General features: G+C 37.9%; 1 protein-coding gene across 1 annotated transcript in view; it reads left to right on the top strand.

The window, feature by feature from the left end:
* The window catches only part of LAMA1 (laminin subunit alpha 1), a gene marked incomplete at both ends in the record, with an annotated part of 106,597 nt that overhangs the window by 43,474 nt on the left and 39,737 nt on the right, over positions 1-23,386 (top strand). Inside the window, 19 exons of the mRNA XM_082329035.1 lie at positions 85-190; positions 688-848; positions 3,080-3,220; positions 4,207-4,380; positions 5,944-6,045; positions 6,792-7,003; positions 8,320-8,431; positions 9,335-9,445; positions 10,235-10,362; positions 10,967-11,053; positions 11,303-11,514; positions 12,015-12,121; positions 13,119-13,299; positions 14,607-14,743; positions 17,398-17,634; positions 20,074-20,217; positions 20,597-20,776; positions 21,369-21,554; positions 22,445-22,572. Coding sequence (XP_082185161.1) covers positions 85-190; positions 688-848; positions 3,080-3,220; positions 4,207-4,380; positions 5,944-6,045; positions 6,792-7,003; positions 8,320-8,431; positions 9,335-9,445; positions 10,235-10,362; positions 10,967-11,053; positions 11,303-11,514; positions 12,015-12,121; positions 13,119-13,299; positions 14,607-14,743; positions 17,398-17,634; positions 20,074-20,217; positions 20,597-20,776; positions 21,369-21,554; positions 22,445-22,572 — 2,846 coding nt within the window. The remainder of the gene's footprint in view (positions 1-84; positions 191-687; positions 849-3,079; positions 3,221-4,206; positions 4,381-5,943; positions 6,046-6,791; positions 7,004-8,319; positions 8,432-9,334; positions 9,446-10,234; positions 10,363-10,966; positions 11,054-11,302; positions 11,515-12,014; positions 12,122-13,118; positions 13,300-14,606; positions 14,744-17,397; positions 17,635-20,073; positions 20,218-20,596; positions 20,777-21,368; positions 21,555-22,444; positions 22,573-23,386) is intronic.

Genomic DNA, 23,386 nt, shown 5'->3' with positions numbered 1-23,386 from the left:
GGTGATCCGAGACAAGAAACAGATGTAACTTTACTTTTCCCAGTTAATAATTTGAGAATTTGACAGAGAACGTTTGTTTCGTAGGTTTCTCCCTATGAGGATCACCCCTGCTATCCCTGTGGCTGTGACCCGTTTGGATCTCTGAGTTCTGACTGCGTTAAAGATGAGCACCATTCTGACTCACAGCGCGGTAAGGGAGTGGAAAGCACCCTTTCTCTAAACTTCAAATCTGTCTCTGTTTCTGGACATTGAAGTCTGAGGGAACACTGTCTACTTGTGAATGGCTGCCGATCAGGTATCACTTCAAAACAATGGTAGATATTTAGGAAGGAGAGGTGAGGCATAACATGCTTTTAGGATTTTAAGGTATGTCAGGTCCCTGAACGTGTTCTTGTGTGGGGATGGCAGGCTCTGACTATGTAAAACAATGTGAAGGATTGAGATCTAACACTGTTGTTTATGAATGCTGTTAGAGCTGTCACAAAACCCATTTTGCTGCAGTTTCTGTGCATCTGGTACTCTAAACATGAAAAATACATGGTGAGACTGACATTATGCCAAGTATCTGTGTGAAATATAACATGGAGTGTAATAAAAAAGGAATGTTAACTTGCACCCTCTGAGACATCGTGAATCCAGCCTACTGCCTGCTTTTATTTATTTGTTTCTGTGTTTTTGCTTCTCAAGGGACTTGGCCAGGTCAGTGTCAATGCAGAGAAGGTTACACAGGAGAAAAATGTGATCGTTGTGCGTTTGGGTATCAGGGCTATCCAAACTGCCTGCGTTGTAACTGCAGCCTGATTGGTAGCATTAATGAAGATCCGTGCACGGAACCTTGTCTTTGCAAAGTGAGTATTAAGCTGTCATTTTTGTTTAAAATCGAATCTGTGGATTGATTTGTCAACTCCTTTTTAATAAGGGAAACTAATTCATCAACTGGAGAGATCACTTTTTTTATGGGAAGTAACTTGGTGTAACTGTACACCCGACAACCTAGAACTTAAAATTACTAACTATTGTCTGTACTGAAAAATATTATAGTTTATGTTGAATAGCTCTGTACATTACTGATACTCCATTTTCTATAATAATGGGCCAGACTGACATTAAAATCAAATAATAACTGCACATGTGAGTGTGAAGGAGAATCACAGAGTGAATAACAGTATGCCTAGCTGGGTTTGGTTTTAGTGATGAGCTGATATTTCTCTTCAAAGTCACTGATTTCTTGTAAAGAAAGAATGTGTTTATAACATCTGCTTTGTGTGAAGAAACAGCATGCATTTGGAAAGAACTATTGGAACAATTACATTAGATGTATGTATGAAATATGATTTAATTATTTGGTTACAAAATATAAACTATAAAAAATGTTTAAAAAGAGAGCAGTTTTTGCAGTCTTCTTTTATTTTTTGGTAAATATCCAAACCCCTTGAAATATTTTGCAGCTGTAGATTCTGCTGAACTTTATTACAAAGCTGTGTGTCAATAAAGAAGTTACGCTTAATTTTCTGAACCAAATGTTAGCTAGTAGTTTATGTATTTGTTGCCAAGTATGACAGTGAACAGGAGCCAAAAAAAAGTGGATTGTTTGACAATTTTTCTGAAATTTCTTAGTCCTTTTGCATAATTTGTCTGATCCAAAATATCAAACATATAAATAACCGGAGTCTGGAGGAAAGAAATAGCTCCGATGGCCAATTTAAATACGAAAAAGGAGATACCACCATTTTGCCTGATTTTGAGCTGGAGTAACATTATATCAGCCGATGCAGCTAACTGGTGAAAATTTACGTATAAACTGGATGAGAAACTGTCCCTTTTCAGTGCTGTCATGGGCATGAGCTTCACATACAGAATTTTTAGGCCATATCACTGAGAGTCACCAGCCAGCAGCCCACTGATAGAGGTGAAAGGAAGGAAGGAGAAAATTTGTGTGCTCCAAGTATCAAATGAAGGAGACAGGATTTCTAAGCCTATGCTGTCTCTGTGAACACAGTAGTGCAACCTATTCTTTTTTATACTCTGAATTTCATAATATTTGATCTTTTGTGAAACAGCTCTCGAGGACTAGTCATTTGGTAAGATTTGTATTTTTCATTAAGAAATAAATAATAATTTCTGTCTAATAACGTTACAGAGACAAGTGAAATGTGTGATCCAAGTGCATCCTGAATACTGAGAAATAAAAAAGCTGAAAAGCGCATACATATATTATTTCTGTAAAAATCCAAGATTTTAAAATCTCATTATCTCAGGAGGCCCTTTGTGTGAGATTTTTCCCAAGTTTGGATATTAAGAAAGAGAAAACAGTCATCCTCAGCCTTTGAATCAGAGCTGGGGATCATAAATTTTTCATGTGGTTTGCAAAAACAGTTTGCACTTTGCTTACAAAAGCACATAACCTACCCGTTTAGACAAGTCTTATGTAAACTTGACATACCAATTTGCATGGTAGAGGCAGCAGGACAGTGATAGTAGCTAAATGAGTGGAGCATCTCTACTTCTGGAATAGGACTTTCTGGACCTTAAGCAGAGTATATTAGGAGGAAGAGCTGCCAGCTAGCATGAGTGTATGTGGTGTTCATTCAGGAAGAGGTGGCAGCAGTGCTGGGGATCACAGTGTAACTATTAATAGATGGTTGAGGAACTGTTTTCTTGAAGCTGGCTATGGTAGCTCCAGGAGCCTGGCCTTAAAGGTGAGCTATGCTCTATGTAGACTGTCTGGATTCAGCAAACATGGGAACTTTTCTCCAGAGCAATCTACAAATTCAAGCTATGAGAAAAGTAGACTGGCAAGCTGGCAGAAGCTTTTCAAACCCTGCCCATGTGCTGAAATTTCACGGCCATAGAGTCCTTGCCAGGACATGTTTAGATTTTGATGAACTGGCAAATTCTGATGCATTTTTCCAATCAGTTTTACTTTTAAGCTCTGAGTCTTATTCAATAATCCTGCTGTGCTGAAATCTGTTTTCTTTTATAACCTTCTGAATGCTGTTATGCCTAAATCCCATCTAATCCACTGTATTTGTTACCATAATAATGCTGATGTGAAACAAATGTTATATGCCATTGACAGGAAAATGTAGAAGGTGAAAACTGTGATCTCTGTAAACCAGGATTCTACAATTTGCAAGAAAGAAATCCTCAGGGCTGCACGGAGTGTTTCTGCTTTGGGGTTTCTGATGTCTGTGACAGCCTAACATGGCCCATCAGTCAGGTATTTATATGTTTTGTCCATGACCTAATATTCTTTCCTCAGGCAGCTGCAAAATGTACTATATTTCTCTTTGACATGTGCCCAAGTTAACTCCAAATTCTGGCATGTGTCTCCTTACAGAGGAATGGATTTTCAGTGTCATTCGGCAGCTCTGAGGTAGTCAGCGTGTCATCCCAGTGCAGGCTTTGGCCCCACTAGCTTGCAGTAATAACAGAAGCATTGGGTAGTGGAGGCTGCGATAATGCACTGGAAAAATGCATTTTTTCTGACCTTGTGCTGTTAAAGTTTCTTTGCATATTGAAGTGATGAACCCAAACCTGTTTCCTTGCTCTCATACCTATTGAGCAAGGCTAGAGTGACCTCTGACAATATTGTCAATACTCTTTCTTAGAAAACAGAGTTATAAATATCACTGTCTTCTGAATAGACATTTATTGAATTAGGGGGCTCTGGGGACACTATTTTTCTACCAAATTCCTTCCATGTCTTTGCAGAGCTAGTCACACTTTAGTCGCTTGTTTTGTGTGCCAGTAAAAAGAGAGGAAAACATCAAATTGACTGAAATTCTAAGATGCTTGTATACAACTCTTTCAGTGAGAAGAACAAAGTTCTCTCATCTTGCTCCCTCTTCTGGGACTCTGGATTTAACTTTCCTCCAGCTCAGCCCTACCTATAAATGGGTACAATAGACCTCAAAGCCCTTGAAGTTCTGTAATTCTATCTCAGGGAATTACATAGGTATAATGCTAATTTTATTGGGAGGATGAAAACCACACTTGTTATATTTTTGTTCCCGTCTAACAGAGAGGTAGAGACAATCCTAGTCTGAAGTGGCATATTTGCATGTATTGGATGTCAGACTGGGCTAATGAAAGAGTTACAGATCCATCAGTTCAAATGAATATCTAGGGAAGGGTTAAGTTTAGTGACTGCTTTCTCAGTGACACAAAGCCTGACTCCATTAATATTACTATTCTTTCTTGCAGATATCAGACATGACTGGATGGCTTGTTACTGATCTGTATAATGTAAGGGGCGTGCAACCTCAGCGAAGCCAATTCGATGGACCCCATCAAATAAGTATTAACAACACTGAGGCTGTGAAAGTGCTGAAACATACTTACTACTGGTCAGCACCTGAGACATATCTAGGAAATAAAGTAAGTTCTCAGCTAGAGTCAAAACTCCTTCATAGCTTCTCTATTTTAATCATAAAATATTGCTCTAAATATATAGTTTTTGCAATTAAAAATTACACATAAACCCCAATATTACCAGACTTCTCAACCTAGCTCTGCTCTTCAAACCATAGTATTCCTGGCCAGATATTGTCGGTAACCTCTTCTTTCTCTTTGAGCTCATTCATCTCCTCACTTCCTTCTCTGCCTATCTTTGACACAATATAATCTCTCTTTTTTTTTTTTTTTTTTTCTCTTGGCTCTTACTAACTTACATGTTCACATTCCCTGTACTCTTGGCTCCTATCCCAAAGCTTACACCCTTCACACCTTGTCAACGGGACCATTAAATTCCTCTTACCTGCCTCTTGGCCATCTCCCATTTTGCATTTATTACTTTCTAACCATCTAGTCTTTAATTTTTGCCCTGGTTACTACCTAAAGCTCTAAGAGACCTCTGGAGGTCATTTTGCCCAACCTCCCTGCTCAAGCGGCATCACCTAGAGCGGGTTGCCCAGCACCATGTCCAGAGAGCTGCTTCTGAGTATCTCCGGGGCTGGAGACTCCACAACTTCCCTGGGTAACCTGTGTCAGTGCTCGGTCACCCTCACAATAAAAAAGCGTTTCCTGATGTTCAGAGGGAACATCCTGTGTTTCAGTTTGTGCCCGTTGCCTCTTGTCCTGTCACTGGGCACCACTGAAAAGAGCCTGGCTCCGTCCTCTTTGCACCCTCCCTTCAGGTATTTATATGTATTGATGAGATCCCCCTGAACCTTCTCTAGGCTGGACAGTCATGGTACTCTCAGACTTTCCTCATATGAAAGATGCTCCAGGCTCTTAATCATCTTAGTGGCCCTTTGCTGGGCTCTTTTGAGGATATCCATCTCTCTTGCACTGGGAAGCCCAGAACTGGACTCAGAACTCCAGCTGTGGCCTTACCAGTGCTGAGTAGAGGGGACCTTGCAACCTCAATTCTTTAATTATTTTTGGTCCAGTCTCTTCGACCATGCAGCCCTATTTCTTAGTATGGTGACACAATAAATGAAAATGAGTCTCAGAAGTGTAACATTAAGGAGTAGTTTTGCACAGGGCAACACTCACTCTAATTCTGATCTCTTATTCATTTAATACAGGTCTAACTGTTGGTACTACTCTTTAACTTCCTTGAAGTAGTCAGCAGGAGTTGTGGGGCTAAGGAGCCTGAAAGGTGGAATATGAAATGTGAATAACTCCAACATGCTGTGCCCCTTGGCTAGGACAGTAGTGTAAACCTCTGCTGTTTGTTGAAAGTCCTGTAGGTGTTTCACTGAATGAGGGCACTTATCTGAATCATCTGCAGAGCTTTCAGCTAGCTTTCTCCACCTGCACAGCAACAAGCCAGTGCTTGTCCCTGTGCTGATACACACGGCATATTAAATTTTCCCTGAAAAGTGGTATTTGGAAGCTATGTACTCCTGTAATTTGGACATTGTACTGTCCCATGTCACTTTTTTGTGTTGGTTGGATGTTATTGCGTTGTTAAGACTTTGCTTTTTGTTATTTCAGCTCACAGCTTTTGGTGGAGACTTGAAGTATACGGTATCTTATGACATTCCAATGGAGAGTGTGGACAGTGATATAGTGTCTAGTGTGGATGTCATCATGCAGGTGGATTTTTTTCCAGCTCGTTACTATTCAGACATTATTAGGAATCTATGAAGGAGTTAAAAAAAGTAAAATAAAATAATATTTCTATAGTAGTAGTTTTGCCAATTTTAAGTCCCTTAAAAGTCACTACCAAGATTTTGTTACTACTCATTTCTCTGATTTTCTGATCCATGTGTCTGAAATTGTAGGCATACAATACTAGTTTAAATGATAAATACCTAAATTTTAACCTATGTGTAAACAGGTGAGGTATTCATTACCAAATGGACAAAGCTCTGTTTACAAAAGAAACTGCAATAAGCTGAAAGGACTTATATTTATGAAACAGATGAGTGCTCTTGCTGATTGCTTACTTCTCTAGATTTATGCTGCAGTTAAAAAGTAAGGCTCTATATTGAATCCAGGCATCTCCAAAAAAGCATTATTTTGTAATACGTACTCAGCAATAGAACAAAGGAGAAAAGAGATTCTGTTTTGTAGAGGAGTTTGATTTTTGAAATTTATTTTTTTTCCGAAAGAAAATCAAGTATTTCTGAAGTCTCTCAACCAAAAGAGATTGAGATTGTAGTCTTCCTGAAGCCATGGAAAATGCAGACCTTTTTTACTTACTTTTTTTCTAGTGCGAGAAATCTAGTTTCATTGCCTCTTTTCTGTGTTATCTGGATGTATATCTGACACTAAATGTAATTGCTTAATAAAATTTGCATACAAATATGGCAAATGTTTTCTCTGTCTTTCAATTTCAGGGTAATGGGCAGATTTTGAGTACAAGAGCAGCGGGCTTGTCATTACAGCCATACGAGGAGTACTCTAATGCAGTGAGATTTGTACCAGAGAATTTCATAGACTTCAATACAAAAAAAGCTATAGACCGGGAAAGGTTGATGACTGTTCTGGTAAACGTGACCCATCTTCTGATCAGGGCCAACTACAACATTGCCAAAAAAGCCGTGTACAGGTGAGGGAGAGAAAATCTTTAAGTTAATCTATATATTTCTATTATTTTTGTGCATATGAAACACTATTCATAGTGGCAGTATTCTTAAAGTTTTACATTAACAATTTCTAGAAAAAACCATTTTTTTTTAATTGAATCTTCTCAAGACCAGTCTTGTCCCCAAAATACATTGATGTGGAATGTGTGGAAAAGGGCATTTTTTTTTTTTTAAGGGTATCTGATAGCAGAAACATTATATTCTGCTTTAAAGGAATACTGCATAAAAGCCTTATTACAATGGCTGCTTTGTTAGAGGGAAATACCTCCAAAACTCTCAACGGTATGCTTATTTTGGTATGTGGCAAGTTAATCCATCACTGACTATTGAATACCTGCCAGTAAAGGTGTTGGCTGTAATTTCTTTTAATGTCTGTTTGTGGATGTTACTGACGCTCATCTCTAAGGGAGTGCTTAATAGGAAAAATAGGCTGGAATGAATTAACTGGTCATTCCATAGTCTCAAGTCAACATTAACGGTATCTGCATCAGACCTCACAGATCTCTATTTTACCTGTTCTCCAAGATATACAGGAATGAAGTCTTACCGCTCTCAAGGGAATCTGTTCCAGTGCTTCATCATTTATTTACTTAATTCCCTTAGCCTTACCAATAGCCTTTCTTCCTCATTCCGTAGTTTGGTAGCATTTCATGTCAATAACATTGAACTCGATACCAGATTTGCTTTGTGCCCTTTTGTGCCCTTGAGGAGTGGTGATATTTATGTCCATTTAGGGATAGTGTGTTCATCTTTCTAGAATGTTGGTAAAGATTTACTTAAATCATTTTACCTGTGGCTGAGAAGATTCTCTGCTGCAAAATGCCATTGTTTGTAGTAAGAGGTTTTGCTTTGTTCTGTTGTGTGCAGCAGCCATGAACTGGTGCTGTTTCTCACTACTTACCCACCTGCAATATGTGTCTATTTTAGACATGGTGCAGTAAAGTTGTCTTTTTTCAGGACGGCAATAGAAGGCTGCCCCACTGATATACCTCTAATACCATGACAGAGGGGGAAGGTTTTGTTTAAACCTCTCCACAGGAGAAGAGACAATGATAGTAACAATAATGATAACAGGAGAGGGCACATCTACTCCCAGAATTGCAAATGCAGTGATAACACTATGATCATAGTCTTTTTACAGCAGAGATTTGTGCCTGTTCCTCAGCTGTCACTGCCAGGGAGAAGCACTCAGCAGTGTTACTCCCTTAGAAGCAAACTATCCTGTTCAAAATCAAGTTTAGGGAGATAAGTAATGTGATGTTTTCATGCTTGATCCTAGACTGGACTCTGTGACCCTGGATACTGCAAGTGCAAATGTTATAGATCTTTCTTCAGCACCAGATGTGGAGTTCTGTGAATGTCCTCAAGGTTACACAGGAATATCCTGTGAGGTAACCTCTTACAGTGTTTTAAGTATGCAAAATTATCACCTATCTGAAAGGATCTAGGTTTTAAAGGCAGGGTGCCTTTAATTATACTGCCATAAAAGTATATGTTCTGTGTTGAAATGCTGTCTGCTATACTGTACACAATGCTGTAGATATTTTCTACCAAATACACTAAATGGGATTTTAAACTTATTTCTTGAATTCTATTTGATGGCACTAAAAAATGATGATACACTTTAGAACATCACTGCTGCAGAGGGAGCAGCTGTAAAAGCTCTGTGAAGCTGTTTTGAGCTTACCTTTCTTATTAACAGCACTTTTCCTGGATCTGAATCGTGTACAGTTTATTTCAGTTTTATGTCATTAGGTTTATGGAGGCAATGAGGAATCTTAACAGGGAGGAATGATAGCCTTTAGAAGATCCCACAAGGGTCAAATGTGTCACGCAAGGTGGTGTCTTATGTACCTGTGAACGGAAGATTAGGGAGGCAGAGCACCATCTGCAGAATAGCAGGAATTATTTTGACAAATAATTTCAGTATGAAGCCTTGTGCCATAGCATCGTTAATGATTCTGCAGAGGAGGTAGAACATCTGTTTTTTATTGTCCCATAATAAAGAACTTCACATATTCAACTGCACAAAACTTAACTTGTGTGCCTCCAGGGGACAAAGGGCTGAATCAAAGTTTCATGGAGTTAATTCTTATCCCCTTTATCCAGTGCAAGTAAAAAACAACCACCCAAAAAGTGCTGCAATGACATCAATAGAGTTGAAAGAGCATTCAGTTACCACAGTGCGAATGAGTCAGATGGTGGGTGGTCGGAAGTAGGCTCTTTGAAAATGTTTTGATGTGTACTTTTAACACACACAATGCTACTGCTGTTTTCCCCTCATTTCTTTTCAGTCCTGTCTCCCTGGGTACTACCGTGTGGATGGAATACTCTTTGGAGGTATTTGTCAACCCTGCAAATGCAATGGGCATGCAACTGAGTGTGATATTCATGGTGTTTGCTTTGTAAGTCATCCTTCAAAGTGTTTGTGTTTTAAGCATCTGTTTAGAAATTAGGAGAGTGTTTTGGCTGTGGGAGACAAGTTTGCAATGTATGTAAATTTCAAGCTATGGGTACCAAGTGTTTATTTTTCTTGCTTTTCATTGTTTATTTCAGAATAGGTTCAGGGGGCTCCATTAAAGTGTTCTCCAATAAAGGATTTGTTTCAGTTTATCATTTCAAGTGTAGGAATAATCAGAACTAAAATAAAAATGTCACCATGTACTGGCTGATAAAAATCGTAACTTTGAGTGCTGCAGGTGACAATAAAACTTTTCCTGAAAGGAACAAAATTAAGCAGCGTTTTGGGTGAATATCTGGTTTTGGATATATGTGCATCTTCCATGACTGACATCAGTGGAAATTACACATTACCTTCTGAGGAGAGAATTTAGTTCTCGGATCTCTTCTGAAATTTAAAGGTTAACACACATATAAAATAGCTAAACACCAGTAAGAATTAAATAAGACATTTGTTACTGCAAATGTGTGCAGTGTGCATAATATGTTTAAGTTTGTGTATGAGTAATGTGGCTGGTTTCATGGTGAAAAGTATATTCTAAAATGTAGGAAAGAAACAATTAGCATTTGTTGTTACAACTCAGAAAAAACCCACTTATTTTCCAAGTACTACTCTGTTCTTAATGGCTGTCCCCTTGAATGTTATACTGCATGCAGACTCCTGCACGAATCCCTCAGGGGCTGAAAAACCATCAAGAGTAAGTATGAAAAGATTTTTTTTCCATGTCTCACAGGCTTGTCAACACAACACGACAGGACCTTTCTGTGATCAGTGCTTGCCTGGCTTCTATGGAAGTGCATCCCAAGGAACTTCTGACGACTGCCAGCCCTGTGCATGTCCTCTGAGTTCTGCTGCAAACAAGTAAGCTGCTTATGTGAGATTTTCTTTTGCATCTTCAGCAAAGTCAGAAAGTGAGATAAAGAAAAAATGTAAAATCTGAAGGAGAGAAAGAAGGACTTTTCTCCCTTTTCATTTGAGCATATGTCATAGAAACATTGTTTTTCCAGGTAGACAAATGTATAGACTAAGCTAAGACAGGCTGAGTGAACTGGTGCATGTGAAGGTTGAAAGAAATACTTAGACGTATCCCCTTGAACTTGGTAGCAAAATCACAATTATCTTTCATGTTGTTTCAGAAAACAACAGGACAGAAGTGTTGCATGTGAAAAAGAGGAGCTCAGTACAGAAATTGGACAGATTTGCTAGAAAGAGGACCAGGTTTTTAGGAAGTTTTAAAATCTTCCTTTCCTTTAAAAGAAAAAAAAAACCTCAAGATTGAGTTTTTGAAAATGATAACTTTATTTTGACATTTTGTAATGTTTAAAGCATTGATGTTAAACTAGAAAAATTTGCAATTACATGGTTATATAGATAGGTGCATGGACTTGAAGGGTGGATGTTGAATGTGTTTAGAAGTCTTGTGATTCTGTATATTGACACTGATTGCCATAAATATTGTTGATAGTTTCAGTCCTACTTGCCAGCTGAGCGAAGGAGGTGGAATTGTCTGTGACAAATGTCTTCCAGGCTATACTGGTTCTCAGTGTGAAAGGTATGTACACTAGCTTTGGGTAAAATACCTATATCATTGCCATCACTAACTGTTCATCATCCTACCTGCCTTGAATTGTTCATACCACATGTACAGAACATTCCTAGTAAAATTTTCCTTCCCATTTTGTCTTTGCTTGTAATACAGAGACATTTTAGATAAAAATTTAATAGGAAGTAGTCCCTTGGGTGGGGAGAGTGTTTGCCATGACTGCATTCCAGCTGATAAAGGTTTTAATCTCTGGTGCAGGTGTGCTAATGGTTACTATGGAAATCCACTCATGCCTGGAGAATCGTGTGCTCCTTGTGAATGCAATGGCAATGTAAACCCTCAAGAAGATGGCCACTGTGATACCTTCACAGGACAATGCCTGAAATGTCTGGGGAACACAGCAGGTCACCACTGTGAAAAGTGTGCTGATGGGTATTATGGGGATGCAGTGATTGAGAAAAGCTGTCGTGGTAAGCTATTTTTATCACTCTCAAAATTTAAAGAACACAAAAATGTGGTGTACATGTAGCAGAATGGATAGGAAGATACGGACCTCTGCTGAGTTAATCTTCAACTTGTGAGTTGGCAAGTGCAGGTTGAAAACTATGGGGTTGGGTTAGCCCAAGGAAGGAATGTATTATGCTAGGGTCTGACACTTCATATTCCTGAAACTTATTGGCTTGCTTAACACTGTTCCTCCAGTGACCTGCTGTAGACATTTCCTACTTCTGAATGTTACATATAGGACTGGAAGAAGCAAACTTCTCAAATGTATCTATTCACAGAGGTGTTTTTTTATCTTTTAGCCCAAATGTGTAGTACAGGTATTACTGTAGTATATTAACATCTATGGGATATAAACAGGTGAAACACACATTGTATACCAAATTTGGAATTCTGTATAATAATGAATAATGTAGATAGACATTAATAATTTTTTTAATTTGGTTTCTTTTTGTCGAAACATAAGCCTGTGCGTGCCATGTGAATGGTTCCCTTTCAAGTACTTGTCATCATGAGACAGGCTTCTGTCACTGCAAATCAAATGTGATCGGAGAAAGATGTGATAAGTGCTTGGTAAGCAAATATTTACCTGTTCCTAATATCTACATTTTCTTATATATTGGTCTTCCTGTTTATCTATAGATATTGATTAGAGCAGATACAGAGAATAGCAGGAAATATATTCAGGGAAGAGGGGACCTGTTGCTGGAGCTGGGACCAAAGGTTTGTCTGCACAGGCTTTTGCAGTTGCAAGTTGCTCTGCCTGTGCTCTTTGCAGATGTGAAGCTATATAGTTGACTCAGCACCCTTCTGAATAGGACTGTTCAGGCTAGTGCTGCGCTCACTGACAGCATGCAGTCATGTTGGCTTACTGAAAAAACAAACCAAACACTAACAGACCTGAAGGGATCTTAGCACTATGCTTCTGCAAAATGAAGTCTGAGTGGGAATATCTGAAGAATGTGGTTGGTGATAATAAATACATCATGGCTGAACGCCAAAAAGGGATTCAGCTAAAAGACAGGCCTGTTATAAGAACAAGCAGATATTCACTGGTGATACAAAACAGCAGTTTCCAGCCTTTGCTAAGTGTAGAACTGCCTCAGAAACCAGAGCAGGAAATCTGTGCCCAGTTACTGCCCTTGTGCCAGCTCAGCTGAATGCCTTTCAATCCACATGTACCATAGGTCACTGACCTGCTCTGTGCTGATCTTTCATTCATTCACATTCACAGAAGTCTGTGCCTGATCAGCACAGCCCACCCTCACCTCATGGAAGTCTTTAAATTAAAATAACCTCAGACTTTAAAACATAAAGTCTCGCTGATGAGATTAGAGGACCATGAGAGCATTTCAGTGTTCACTTTTTTACCCAAATGCGTACTTGCATATAGCTGGGAACAGTGAAGAGATAAGGCCAGGGAGTCGTCCCACAACAGTCACACAGTGCTGACCAATATTCATGCAGGTCAGACGGCAGGGAAAATAAGCAAGAGAAAATGAGTATACATTGCATTGTTTTCAAAAATTTATGAAATATAGCTCAAATGTATCTATTTCCTGTCCAACAGAATGGTTATTATGGCCTGCTTACTGGGCTTGGCTGCATTCCCTGCAACTGCAATCGATTTGGCTCAGTCTCCGAGGACTGCAATCATCAGGGGCAGTGTCACTGTGTACCAGGAGTGGCTGGAGAAAAGTGTGATCGTTGTGCACATGGCTTTCATGCATTCCAGGATGGTGGCTGCACACGTAAGCTCTAATCCATGATCCTTTCAGGGTTTGTCTGAAATTTCTTTCAGCAATATATTTCATGTTAAACTGGCAAAGGTCAGTTGTTTTGATGACCATATGGAAAAATCTGTAGAATGGTCTCCTAATACTTTTATTAAGCTAGGGAACAAAACATTTCTTTGATTGCTTATTGTGCGGTTCCTTGTAGAAGGTGGTGACTATGAAATAACAACTCATAAAGGTTGCATGAGAGAAATATTATATCCTCAATAGCTCCTTTGTCTCTTTTTTTACAAAAGCCTTCAGTCCTTCAGAGAGAAGAGAAACTTATTTTTTTCTGCAATCATAAAAGTTAAGAGCTACTACTGTTACAGATTTTTACCTTGTTTTTTCATTTAATTCTTAAAAATATATTATATACTTTTGATAAGATGTCATCGACTCTTTTCCCATCATCACCTGGGTGTGTACAATTTTTAGTCGTGATACAGAGGAAAATGTTAATCCAAATGGAGAACATGCCATCAAAAAACCTAATTTATCATGTTAATAAGATGCCCTTTTCAAGACAGTGTAGCTAAAGGAATGCCTACCTTTTCTCCAACCTGACAGAAACATTTTTTTCATGCCTCAAATAGCATAGTGGTATGAAATCTGTAGTGAGATTATGTGATAGGATTATGTTTTGGAACATATATTCTGTGTCTTTACTAAGAATCAAAGATCCCTTGGGTACCTTTAACCATTTCCGTCTCAAAAATTTTGTAAATGTTACTAAAACAATTAATAAAACCACTTTTCTGAACTTCTGCTTTTTAGCAAGAATAGTGTTGCATTATTTAAATAGACAAGTGCTTCCTGCAGCGGTTAGTTATTATGAAAAGTTATCCATCCCTATTATTCTCTAAGAAATTGTTGAAAAGTACTAATTCCTGTGATTAATCATTTCACCTGCTTGAGAACATTATCATATGTCCTGATGAGTTTTGTATCCTTTATAATAGAATTTTTTTCCTACAAATTTACTCTTCTCCACAATAATTTTGTTTGCTTTGTCAATTCCCCTGTGGAAATGCAGCACTGCTTTTTATACCAGCAAACAGGCAATTTTTCAAGAAGCAATACTGGGCTTTCAATAAAGAAAATGAAATGTCACTGTGGTCATAATTTGTTTCTCAGTGATTAGGGACAGCAAGGAGTTCCTAGTGGAATGGAGAAACTGTACTGCATAATTAAGAAAAGTAAGACTGCAAGTGGTCTTGGAGTTTCTTCTCTGTAGCTAAAGCAAGGCTAAAGTTAATCATTAGGTCCTGTTTCTCTTGCAGCCTGTGACTGTGCTCATACTCAGAACAACTGTAATGCTGATTCTGGCCAATGCATTTGTCCCCCTCACACTCAAGGACCAAAATGTGAACTCTGTGAAGAAAATCACTGGGGACTCTCTCCTAAACTTGGCTGCAAGGTATGGTAGCCTGGCTGAAAAACCGTGGCTGGTAAAAGCAATTCGCTTTATACTAATGTCAGAATTGGACTCTTGTTTTGAGAACCTCAATCTTTATTCTGTCTCAAAGTGTTAGTGCAACATGCTCACATTAAAAAAAAAAAAAAAAAAAAAAAAAAGCAGACTGTAAACTGTTTATTGAGGAACCTTCTAAGAAAGCTGTCTTTGAAAATACTGATCAGAGTGCCTGTTCTGGATAGGTGCAGAGATGATATTAAAATTTTGAAGTGTGTATTCTAACTTTTAATTACTTAAATAGTGATACTAAAACAGATTTATAGTAACAATTGGCAACAAGGAACATAGTTTCTGTGCTAATCAAGGAGTGATGATATTACGGTTTTAAAAACAATGAAACCTAGCTTGTCTTGAAAGTCACTGCACGCTTTTTTTTTTTTTAATTAAAATGGTATAAGGTAGTTAATGTTTCATGAATGGAAAAATGGTAACTCCTATTATCTCTGCTTAATATTTATGATTAAGCAGTGAAATGCCAACTCAGTGCAGATCCAAGGAGTAGCAGCCATTTATGCAATTAGGTTTCTGTGGTAAATTCCTGACAGATGTGGCATTGGGCCAATCTCTATTTTATAAATGTTGAGATTTTAAAAAGCCTCAGAATTACATGAATGTAATGGGTAATTTCAATGGAGAAACCACAAATATAATCAACTTGACAAGGTCTGTCATTATAGGCAGTAAGTACTTGACAAGTACAAGTATTAGCCAAATTGTTTTCTTTTTTTCTCTCTTTAATTTTTTAGAGTAAGGATGATAAAATAGTCCTATAATATCTCTTCAGAGTTTACTATCTTAGTGATTTATAGCAATTTACTTGGCAGCCGTTAAACCACTGCTTTGTCAGCTACCAGCTACTGTCATTCTTACCTAATGTTCTGCAAATACAATGTGCTGGTCCCTGTGCATTTCCCTTGAAGTGTTCCTTTCATGTGATTAGCAAGTGATTCCACAGCACTTGCTAATGGTCAAGTCTAATTAAATATGTAACTGCTCACTTTTGCCAAGTTGTTTAGCGTTCCTTTGGGTTACAGCATCACAGTAATTAACATGAATTACTCTAAGGTGTTTTAGTTACTTTCTTGATGCAACAAACAATACTGTGATCTGCAGGTAACAGTCCCAACAGAGGCTCCCCCGTGCTGAATAGTCAGCTGTGGCAGGTTGAGATCCAGTGCAATGTCTACTGGCGAACCCTGGAAGGGCTCTTGCATGCTCTCTACATGGATGAAACGATGCTATCAATCAGAAACCCAGCTGGTCTGTTTTTGCAACACAAACTGAATTAGTGGGATACTTCATCTGGCTCCATTTCTTGCAGTTTTCTTGGTATTCAGCATCCGTTTCTGGGTGTAGTGGTGGAGCAGAGCTGTATTCGTGTTTTGCTGATGACCCTTTCCAAGTGTGCTGCAGCACAGTTAATTGTACCTGTGATGAAAAAAGAAAGTCCTTATTTCTGTGTATCATACATAGATAGAGATTGAAGTACATGCAAATTATTTCTTTTATTATGATTCTTAAAATAGGGTTTGATGTTCAGAGCTGTAGACCTTTAATGGTATCTGGGAGCCAAAGCTGTCAGCTTTTTTGGTCATTAATTGTTTTAGACTAGGCAGTGTAGGACATAGTGCTTGCTGCTAGTGTAAAAACTGCTTAATACAGATGGTGAGCAGCAAACTTGTGAAGGATGATAAAGGATACTTAGTGATGCTAATAGATTTTGTGGGTCTCTGTGTAGAGTGCTCTACAATGTAAGGTTTTTCATCTCAGAGAGATGATGGGAAAGAAGACTCAGGGAAAATGCTCACAGTCAGGTGATGATAGATGGAATGTACTTTTTGCCTGCACTGTTAGAAATAACCACAGAGCAAAATTGGACTTATTAAGTAACCACAGATATGAAATTAAGATTGAAGATTAGATCCAGTCTGCTTCAAAAAAGAAGGACAAGTTAAGTACATCCACTTTGTATATTTGAATAATAGGTTCACATTATTGATTGCATAATGAAGGATGGGCATTGCCAGGGAACAGAGCGGCAGTGCGTGCTGAGCTTCCCACCTTTGGATGCAATGAGATTCTTGGTTCATTATCAAATAGTAAATGAAGCTTGAGCAAGATGTAGACCCTATTAATGCTTCTTGAAATCTTAAAAGAATGTCCATATTAAGATTTTTCTTTCTATCATATTTATAAAATTATTGTACTTACAGATTTTTTTTCATCCAACATTTACATAACGTTGTTTTACTTGCTGCACTCAATACATAGTATTTTAAATAAAATCCTTTGGATTTTTTTTTTTTTTTCTGGAACAGGTTCCTTCAACTCCTTTGATTCCTGATCCAGATTTGGGAATCAACAAAGCTTCTTACTTTTTGCCATCCACTGTTTACTGGAAATGCAGTTCTTTTTGTTCAAATACAACCCAAACAACCCCATTTCTATGTGGAAGTTCTTCCCTTTTATTATTGTATAGTAATTGTTGACAAACATTGAGTTTCAAGGGCCACTCTAAATTTACTATGCTGTTTCTGTTGTAATAAAATTGTCTTTAAAGATCTGCTACTTATGAATATTTCTTCTTTTCATCTAAGGCTTGCAACTGTAGCAACACTGGTTCAACCAGTCTCCAGTGTGATGTATTGACGGGTCAATGCCAGTGCAAAGTTGAATTTGGAGGACAAGACTGTTCCAGGTGTGCATTAGGCTACAGGGACTACCCGGACTGTGTTGCCTGTGATTGTGATTTGAGTGGAACCAAAGCAGAGATGTGTGATGACGCTGAAGGACTTTGTGGTTGCGAAGAAGAAACTGGCATCTGTACCTGCAAGGTAATGAAGTATTCAGACGCTTTTGGGACAGACAGCATTGGGGTTTTCTGGACATTTATTATATAAAAGTCATGGAAGGTGTAGGGCTGAAAGGACTTCAAAAGGCAATCTGCATCCCTTCTTTGAGACATTTCTGAGTACACCTAAATGACCCCTAAAGGATTTTCTGTGCCAGTGCTAAACAGGTCTTATTATTAGTCAGCGGGGTTAAAAACTGTGAGAAGATGTTCCCCACTTTGGACAGACACAACACAGCTGTAGGAAGAAGAGAGAGCGACTTTACCAACATGGGGTTGTTATTTCAGTTCTCAGAAATTCCTGTGATAATACTAGACAGTTTGTCTCTCCTACCTCCCTGTGTTTTGTTTTACATAGCCAGGTAATTTTATTTCCAGCTTGTGGTCATAAAATTATTGTGGCACAGTACTGTAGTTCTCTTTTAGACAGAATTCATTGAATTTGATGTGGATGTGTGTTAAGAAGTCAGGATCAAGACCCTAATCACAAAAAGTCATTTCTACCTAACAAATGCTGAATCCTTGCTAAATTTGCAAAATAGCCACTGTACATCTGATGATAGGAAAATGAATGATGTCTTTCTAGTCTTGTACAGGATTTGGCATATTTCACTACTGTGGTCTCACTGCAGTCCTAAATTCAAATAGATTGCATTTGCTCAATGTGGGATCCATGTGTTTATTCTGTATTAAGTGTAACCACATCATTCTTGTAGTATATTCAGAGTCATCTTTTTTGTGGATTAGTATTGTAAGGTAGAAATGAATGAGCATGCATTTGTCTTGATTTTCCTTTTGCTTCTAGATTTTTGTCTGCCTCCTTTTGAATAGGACAAAGCACTCACCATGAGTTCTGGGACAAAATTTGTAAAAGTCTTGTTAAGTATATGAGAATGCTGTTAACAACTTCAGTGTCACTATATTTCTCTGTATGATGTAAATGCCTTCTGATACCAAGAACAATACTGTATGAACCATTTTAATGGTACAATTTTTATGTGTTTTATTCATCCCACTTGCTTTTTTCTACAGTTGCATTTTGCCTTGCAAATAGTTCCAATGATAATAGCATAACTCATATGCATTATTTCTTAGCTGCTATTTAAAAGGTTTTTTTTCTCACTACACATAGAACATTGGTGAAGAACTAGCTATAATAGATAAAAGTATTCTGATGCAATGAGCAATACAGAGAAAATGTTTCTACCTCAAGCCAGGGAAAGCTATTCCTTCAGAGAGTCTAGGAATACTTTGCTGCAAGAGTTGCACTTCATAGTGCAGGTCACATTAATTGGTATCATCTTGAAGTTTATGAGCAGACAATCTCTGATAAAAAGCTTTTTTTTTTTTCTTAAAAGCATAAATTCTCTACATGCTGTTTTGGCAATGAATTATTTCATTCTCTATGTAGAGATAGACAGACAGCACTTCTACAGCTTTTTCCATCCTAGATGTGAAAGCATTTTAAAAAACTAATTAAATGTTAGAAAACTCCAGTGAAAAAGCTATTATATTCTTATCCTCATTATACAAATAGACAAAATGAAATACAGAGAAGTTTTTTTTTTCTGCTCTTACACACATGGTTTTATTAGGTTTGGGAACAGCACATTGATTCAGGAGATATAGCCTGCTCTTTTGAAAATCCAAATGATAATGATAGGAAGAAACCAATAAATACAAAATGGAGAATCTCAACATTTTCTGAAATGCGGTTATGTTGCAAGTTCAAATTTGTTTCCTATGCTATAGCCAAAGGCACCGCTTAAAAATAACTCATGTATATTGCTAATAGTGAAGTCTGCATTGACATTCTTGTATAAAAAAGGAAGCATTAAATACAGAGATTTAGTAGTATAGATATTTCTGAAAAGGTGGGAATCTGTTCTTGAAAGACTGAGTGATAGAAAAGAATTTACTTCAAGGCAACAAATGTATGTCTTCATAGGTCTCTCTCCAATCTTCTAGTTAAAGGTGCCAGCGGGCACTGACTGTAGTTTTGGGTGTTTCTTCAAGTTGGACTTACCAGTTGGTAATTGAGTGCAAAAACAGACATTTGGGAATACGTCCCCCAATTCCTATTCATACTGAGCAGTTTCTTTGGCTTTGAGAGCCCATTTTCCAGATGGGAGGCAGGGGAAGATTTTTCTGTCTTGAATGAAAATGTGTAGCTGCTAATTTTTGCTAGAAATTCAAATACATGAGTTTAGCTTGAACGTTCCATGTTTCCAGCATTGGAAAACAATGAAAATAATGAAAAAAAAAAAAAAATGTACTGCATAGTAAAACAGAAAAGATATAATAATTGACTTCCTGTTACGTAGTTTACCTAGCAACTAGTTTTTCTTCCCAAAAGAACCATCTTTCATTCAGCTAGCAAAGTAACATGAGTGTGCTGTTATGCTTTTTTTATTTCCTCCAGGAAAATGTATTTGGTCTACAGTGCAGTGAGTGTAAACCTGGAACTTTTGCTCTGTCTGCTAACAGTGTACTAGGTTGTACTCCGTGCTTCTGTTTTGGGATGTCCACATTTTGTTCGGAACTGGAAGATCATGTGAGAATTCCTGTAAGTAAAGTGACATAAATATACAGACACAGTTTGGTGTTATCGTCATGTTAAGTACCACACTGGTGTGCCTAGGGTTGCATACATTTCATGAATCAGGCTGAATGTAATTGGCTAGCTTATGGAGGCGGTGGTATATGGCAGAACAAAAAAGAAAGCAAATGGGAAGTGGTCATAGTCCTATTTCTGAAACCTTGTGTTTCACTCTTCGCTTTTTAAAAAAATAAGTATCAAACACGTTTCCCAATTTTTTGATTTGGGCATTTATTACTCTAAGATGGACTATTGACTATCTCAAAGCAGCTAAAACTGTTTAACAGTATATTACACTGAGATAGAATTTTTTTGTTGAATGAGTCTTTTGCTCTTTGTGTTGCAGATCACCTTAACTCCAGATCAGTCCATTCTGCATGTAGTAGCTCAGAGTAACCTGACTGGAACAGTAGAAGGAGTATTTTCGCAATTTCCTGATGTTTTACTGGATGCTGTTATAGTCAGAAAATACTTAAATACAGAAACATTTTACTGGAGGTTACCAGAGCAGTTTCAGGGAGACCAGGTAAGGTAATTTCTCTGTTTTCTAATAGTCACTTCTTTATTGTATAATAGTCACTTTATCTTCATAACATTTTTCTGTGTTAGTTCTATTCTTGTAGGTCATAATATTATAAATATTCAGTGACTGAACTTATTTGTAGCAAGCATAAACAATATGTTTACATTACTCTTTTCTAATGAGATTTTTCTTGACACTGTAAATTGGTGACACCCATATTTAATTACCATGTTACTCTTCAGAGATCGTATAAGGGGAAAGAGTGATGTATTCAATTTTACTTTAGAAACCTGAAAGAGTTTTCAGCCTTGATGCTAGATTCACTATATAGATCATGGAATCTCTGTTGCTTGGGAATTAAATGAAAATTGAGTGCACACCTTGAAAGGGCCTAAAAGAAGAAACTGAGCCTGCTTATTAGAAATATGCATTTAACCTTGGTGCAAAAACCGTTGAGTTTAAGTCAATTTTCATGTTTTATTGCCAATTCTTCAAAGAACTGACAGTTTTCAAGTCTTGCAATGATGTTAAAACATTTTCAGTTAGTAGCTCTATCCTTGGAATAAATAAAAGTAATAATTTTTTATCCAAACAGCTCATGGCCTATGGAGGGAAGCTGAGATATACTGTTGCTTTTTATGCTTTGGATGGCTTTGGAACCTCAAATTTTGAGCCACAGATTCTAATGAAAGGAGGTCACACCAGCAAGCTGGTCATCTATGTAGACATCCCTTCTCCAGAAAACGGAGTAAGAACTGACAAGGAAGTAGAAATGAAGGAGGTAAGCCAAAACATTGGTGTGGAAATATTTCCTTTCTTCTATGAGCTTTTACGGAAAAGCTCTATATATTTAATAAAATACTTTGAAAAATGCATATCTGATTTCAAATACGCTGAGTAAATAGTGCTTGGATTAAAATGCATCTATTTTAGGGAAAAAATGGCTGGGAATATAGTGCTATAGCAGCAAATAACATTTTGACATCGTTTCCTCTTTTGGAAGTGCTGAAGGTGTTGCTGTGGCAAGCTTTTCAAACACAGACTCAGATTTCAGTGATAAATGGCAGGCAGCCAGGTATTGTCACTCTCAAGCAGTCTCTGTATGTTGTAGTCTGTATGTTTCACTCACAGCCCAGGAGCAGCATATGGGACACGAATCTTAGCCTAGCAGGAGCAGTAAGTTACAGTAGTGCCCACTGAGTAGTGCCCACTGAGTAGTGCTCCCAGAGGAGACAATGATGACCTCCTTTGGTCTCTGGGACTCTCTGCTGACTGGGGCTGAGGTGAGATCTAGTCTCTCTTCTTGACAGGAGGCAGGACGCAGTTACAGGAGCTGTTTCTAACTGCATGTAAAATGAGTGCTGTGAAGTTCTGATCTTTTGACTGTCTAGATTCTCCAGATTTAGCCGCAAAAAGCTATGCCATGCAGGCCTGGACTACTTTCCTGTAGAAACTGGTCATGGAAGTTGAGTGCAAGGAAGGAGAGGAGAAATGATATAAAACCATGTCTCGTTCTAACATGGACCAAGACTTTGGATTTTCTGGGACCTAGAGTTTAGACACAGTCACTGTGACTGCATCTCTGAAAGAACACATAAGAAGGAGCAGAGTATTACCTTGAAGTGAGCTTGAACATTCATGGTTTTAATAATATGTGGTATGTTTCCCTAGGATTCTTGGAAGTATTTTAACTCTGTGTCTGATGAGCCTGTCTTACGTTCTGACTTCATGTCTGTGCTAAGCAATGTTGAATACATCCTTATCAAGGCAGCTTATGGCCAAGGATTGCAGCAAAGCAGGTAAAGCAATCTCTGATTCCATTTACTTGTTATATTGCATTTACTCTAATTTAACCTAGAAATAGTCCCAAATGAGCTATATAGTAAAGATTTAACTCAAGTTACAGAAATTTCCTATTTCCTATTTATGACTTTTGTTCTTCCTCTGATAAGAAAATATTTATGACCTTTAACAGCAGCAGAATCCCTCTTTAATTCTTTCTGTGAAACACTAAATGTCTCTGCTGCTCACTTAAATAGAAAAGCCCATAAAGAAGCACAGAGCCTTACAGGCTGATGCGGTGTTCTGCAGGATGAATGATATAGTTAGATGTTTTCTAAATTATTTCTTTCCCGTCTTATTTTTATGAGTATTGAAATTTTTGTTTGTTTTTTTCAATTGAAACACATGGTCCCCTGAGTTCTTGGGTTTGTACCAATCTAGGTCTCTCCTGTAGCTTTATGCACTCTGGGCAGTGGTAGTAAAATATTCCCACCTCAGAATGGTAGCATTTTACTGCCGTTTTGAACAGAACTAGGTTACTAATGAGAAGGAGGAGATGGGATATATAGTCATTGCATCTCTCAGTTTGGAAACTAACAAGACAAGCAGAGATTCATCCAATGAAAACCCAATGTCTGCACATCTTCACAGCTGTGAAGAAGTGTGGTTCCACCTCCAGATTTGGGATTATTTTGGATTCACATGCCCTCAACTATCTTTTTGTTAGCTCTGTCCAAAAATTTGTGGGACAAAACAGATATATTTCTGTCTAGTGTTTCTGAGGCAGAAATACATACTCTTGCATGGTGGGTTTGTCAAGTTTTGCAGACC

The sequence above is a fragment of the Platalea leucorodia genome (genome assembly GCF_965183815.1).
Source record: "Platalea leucorodia genome assembly, chromosome: 1".
Classification (NCBI taxonomy): Eukaryota; Metazoa; Chordata; class Aves; order Pelecaniformes; family Threskiornithidae; genus Platalea; species Platalea leucorodia.
This window is presented reverse-complemented; position numbering and strand designations above follow the sequence as displayed.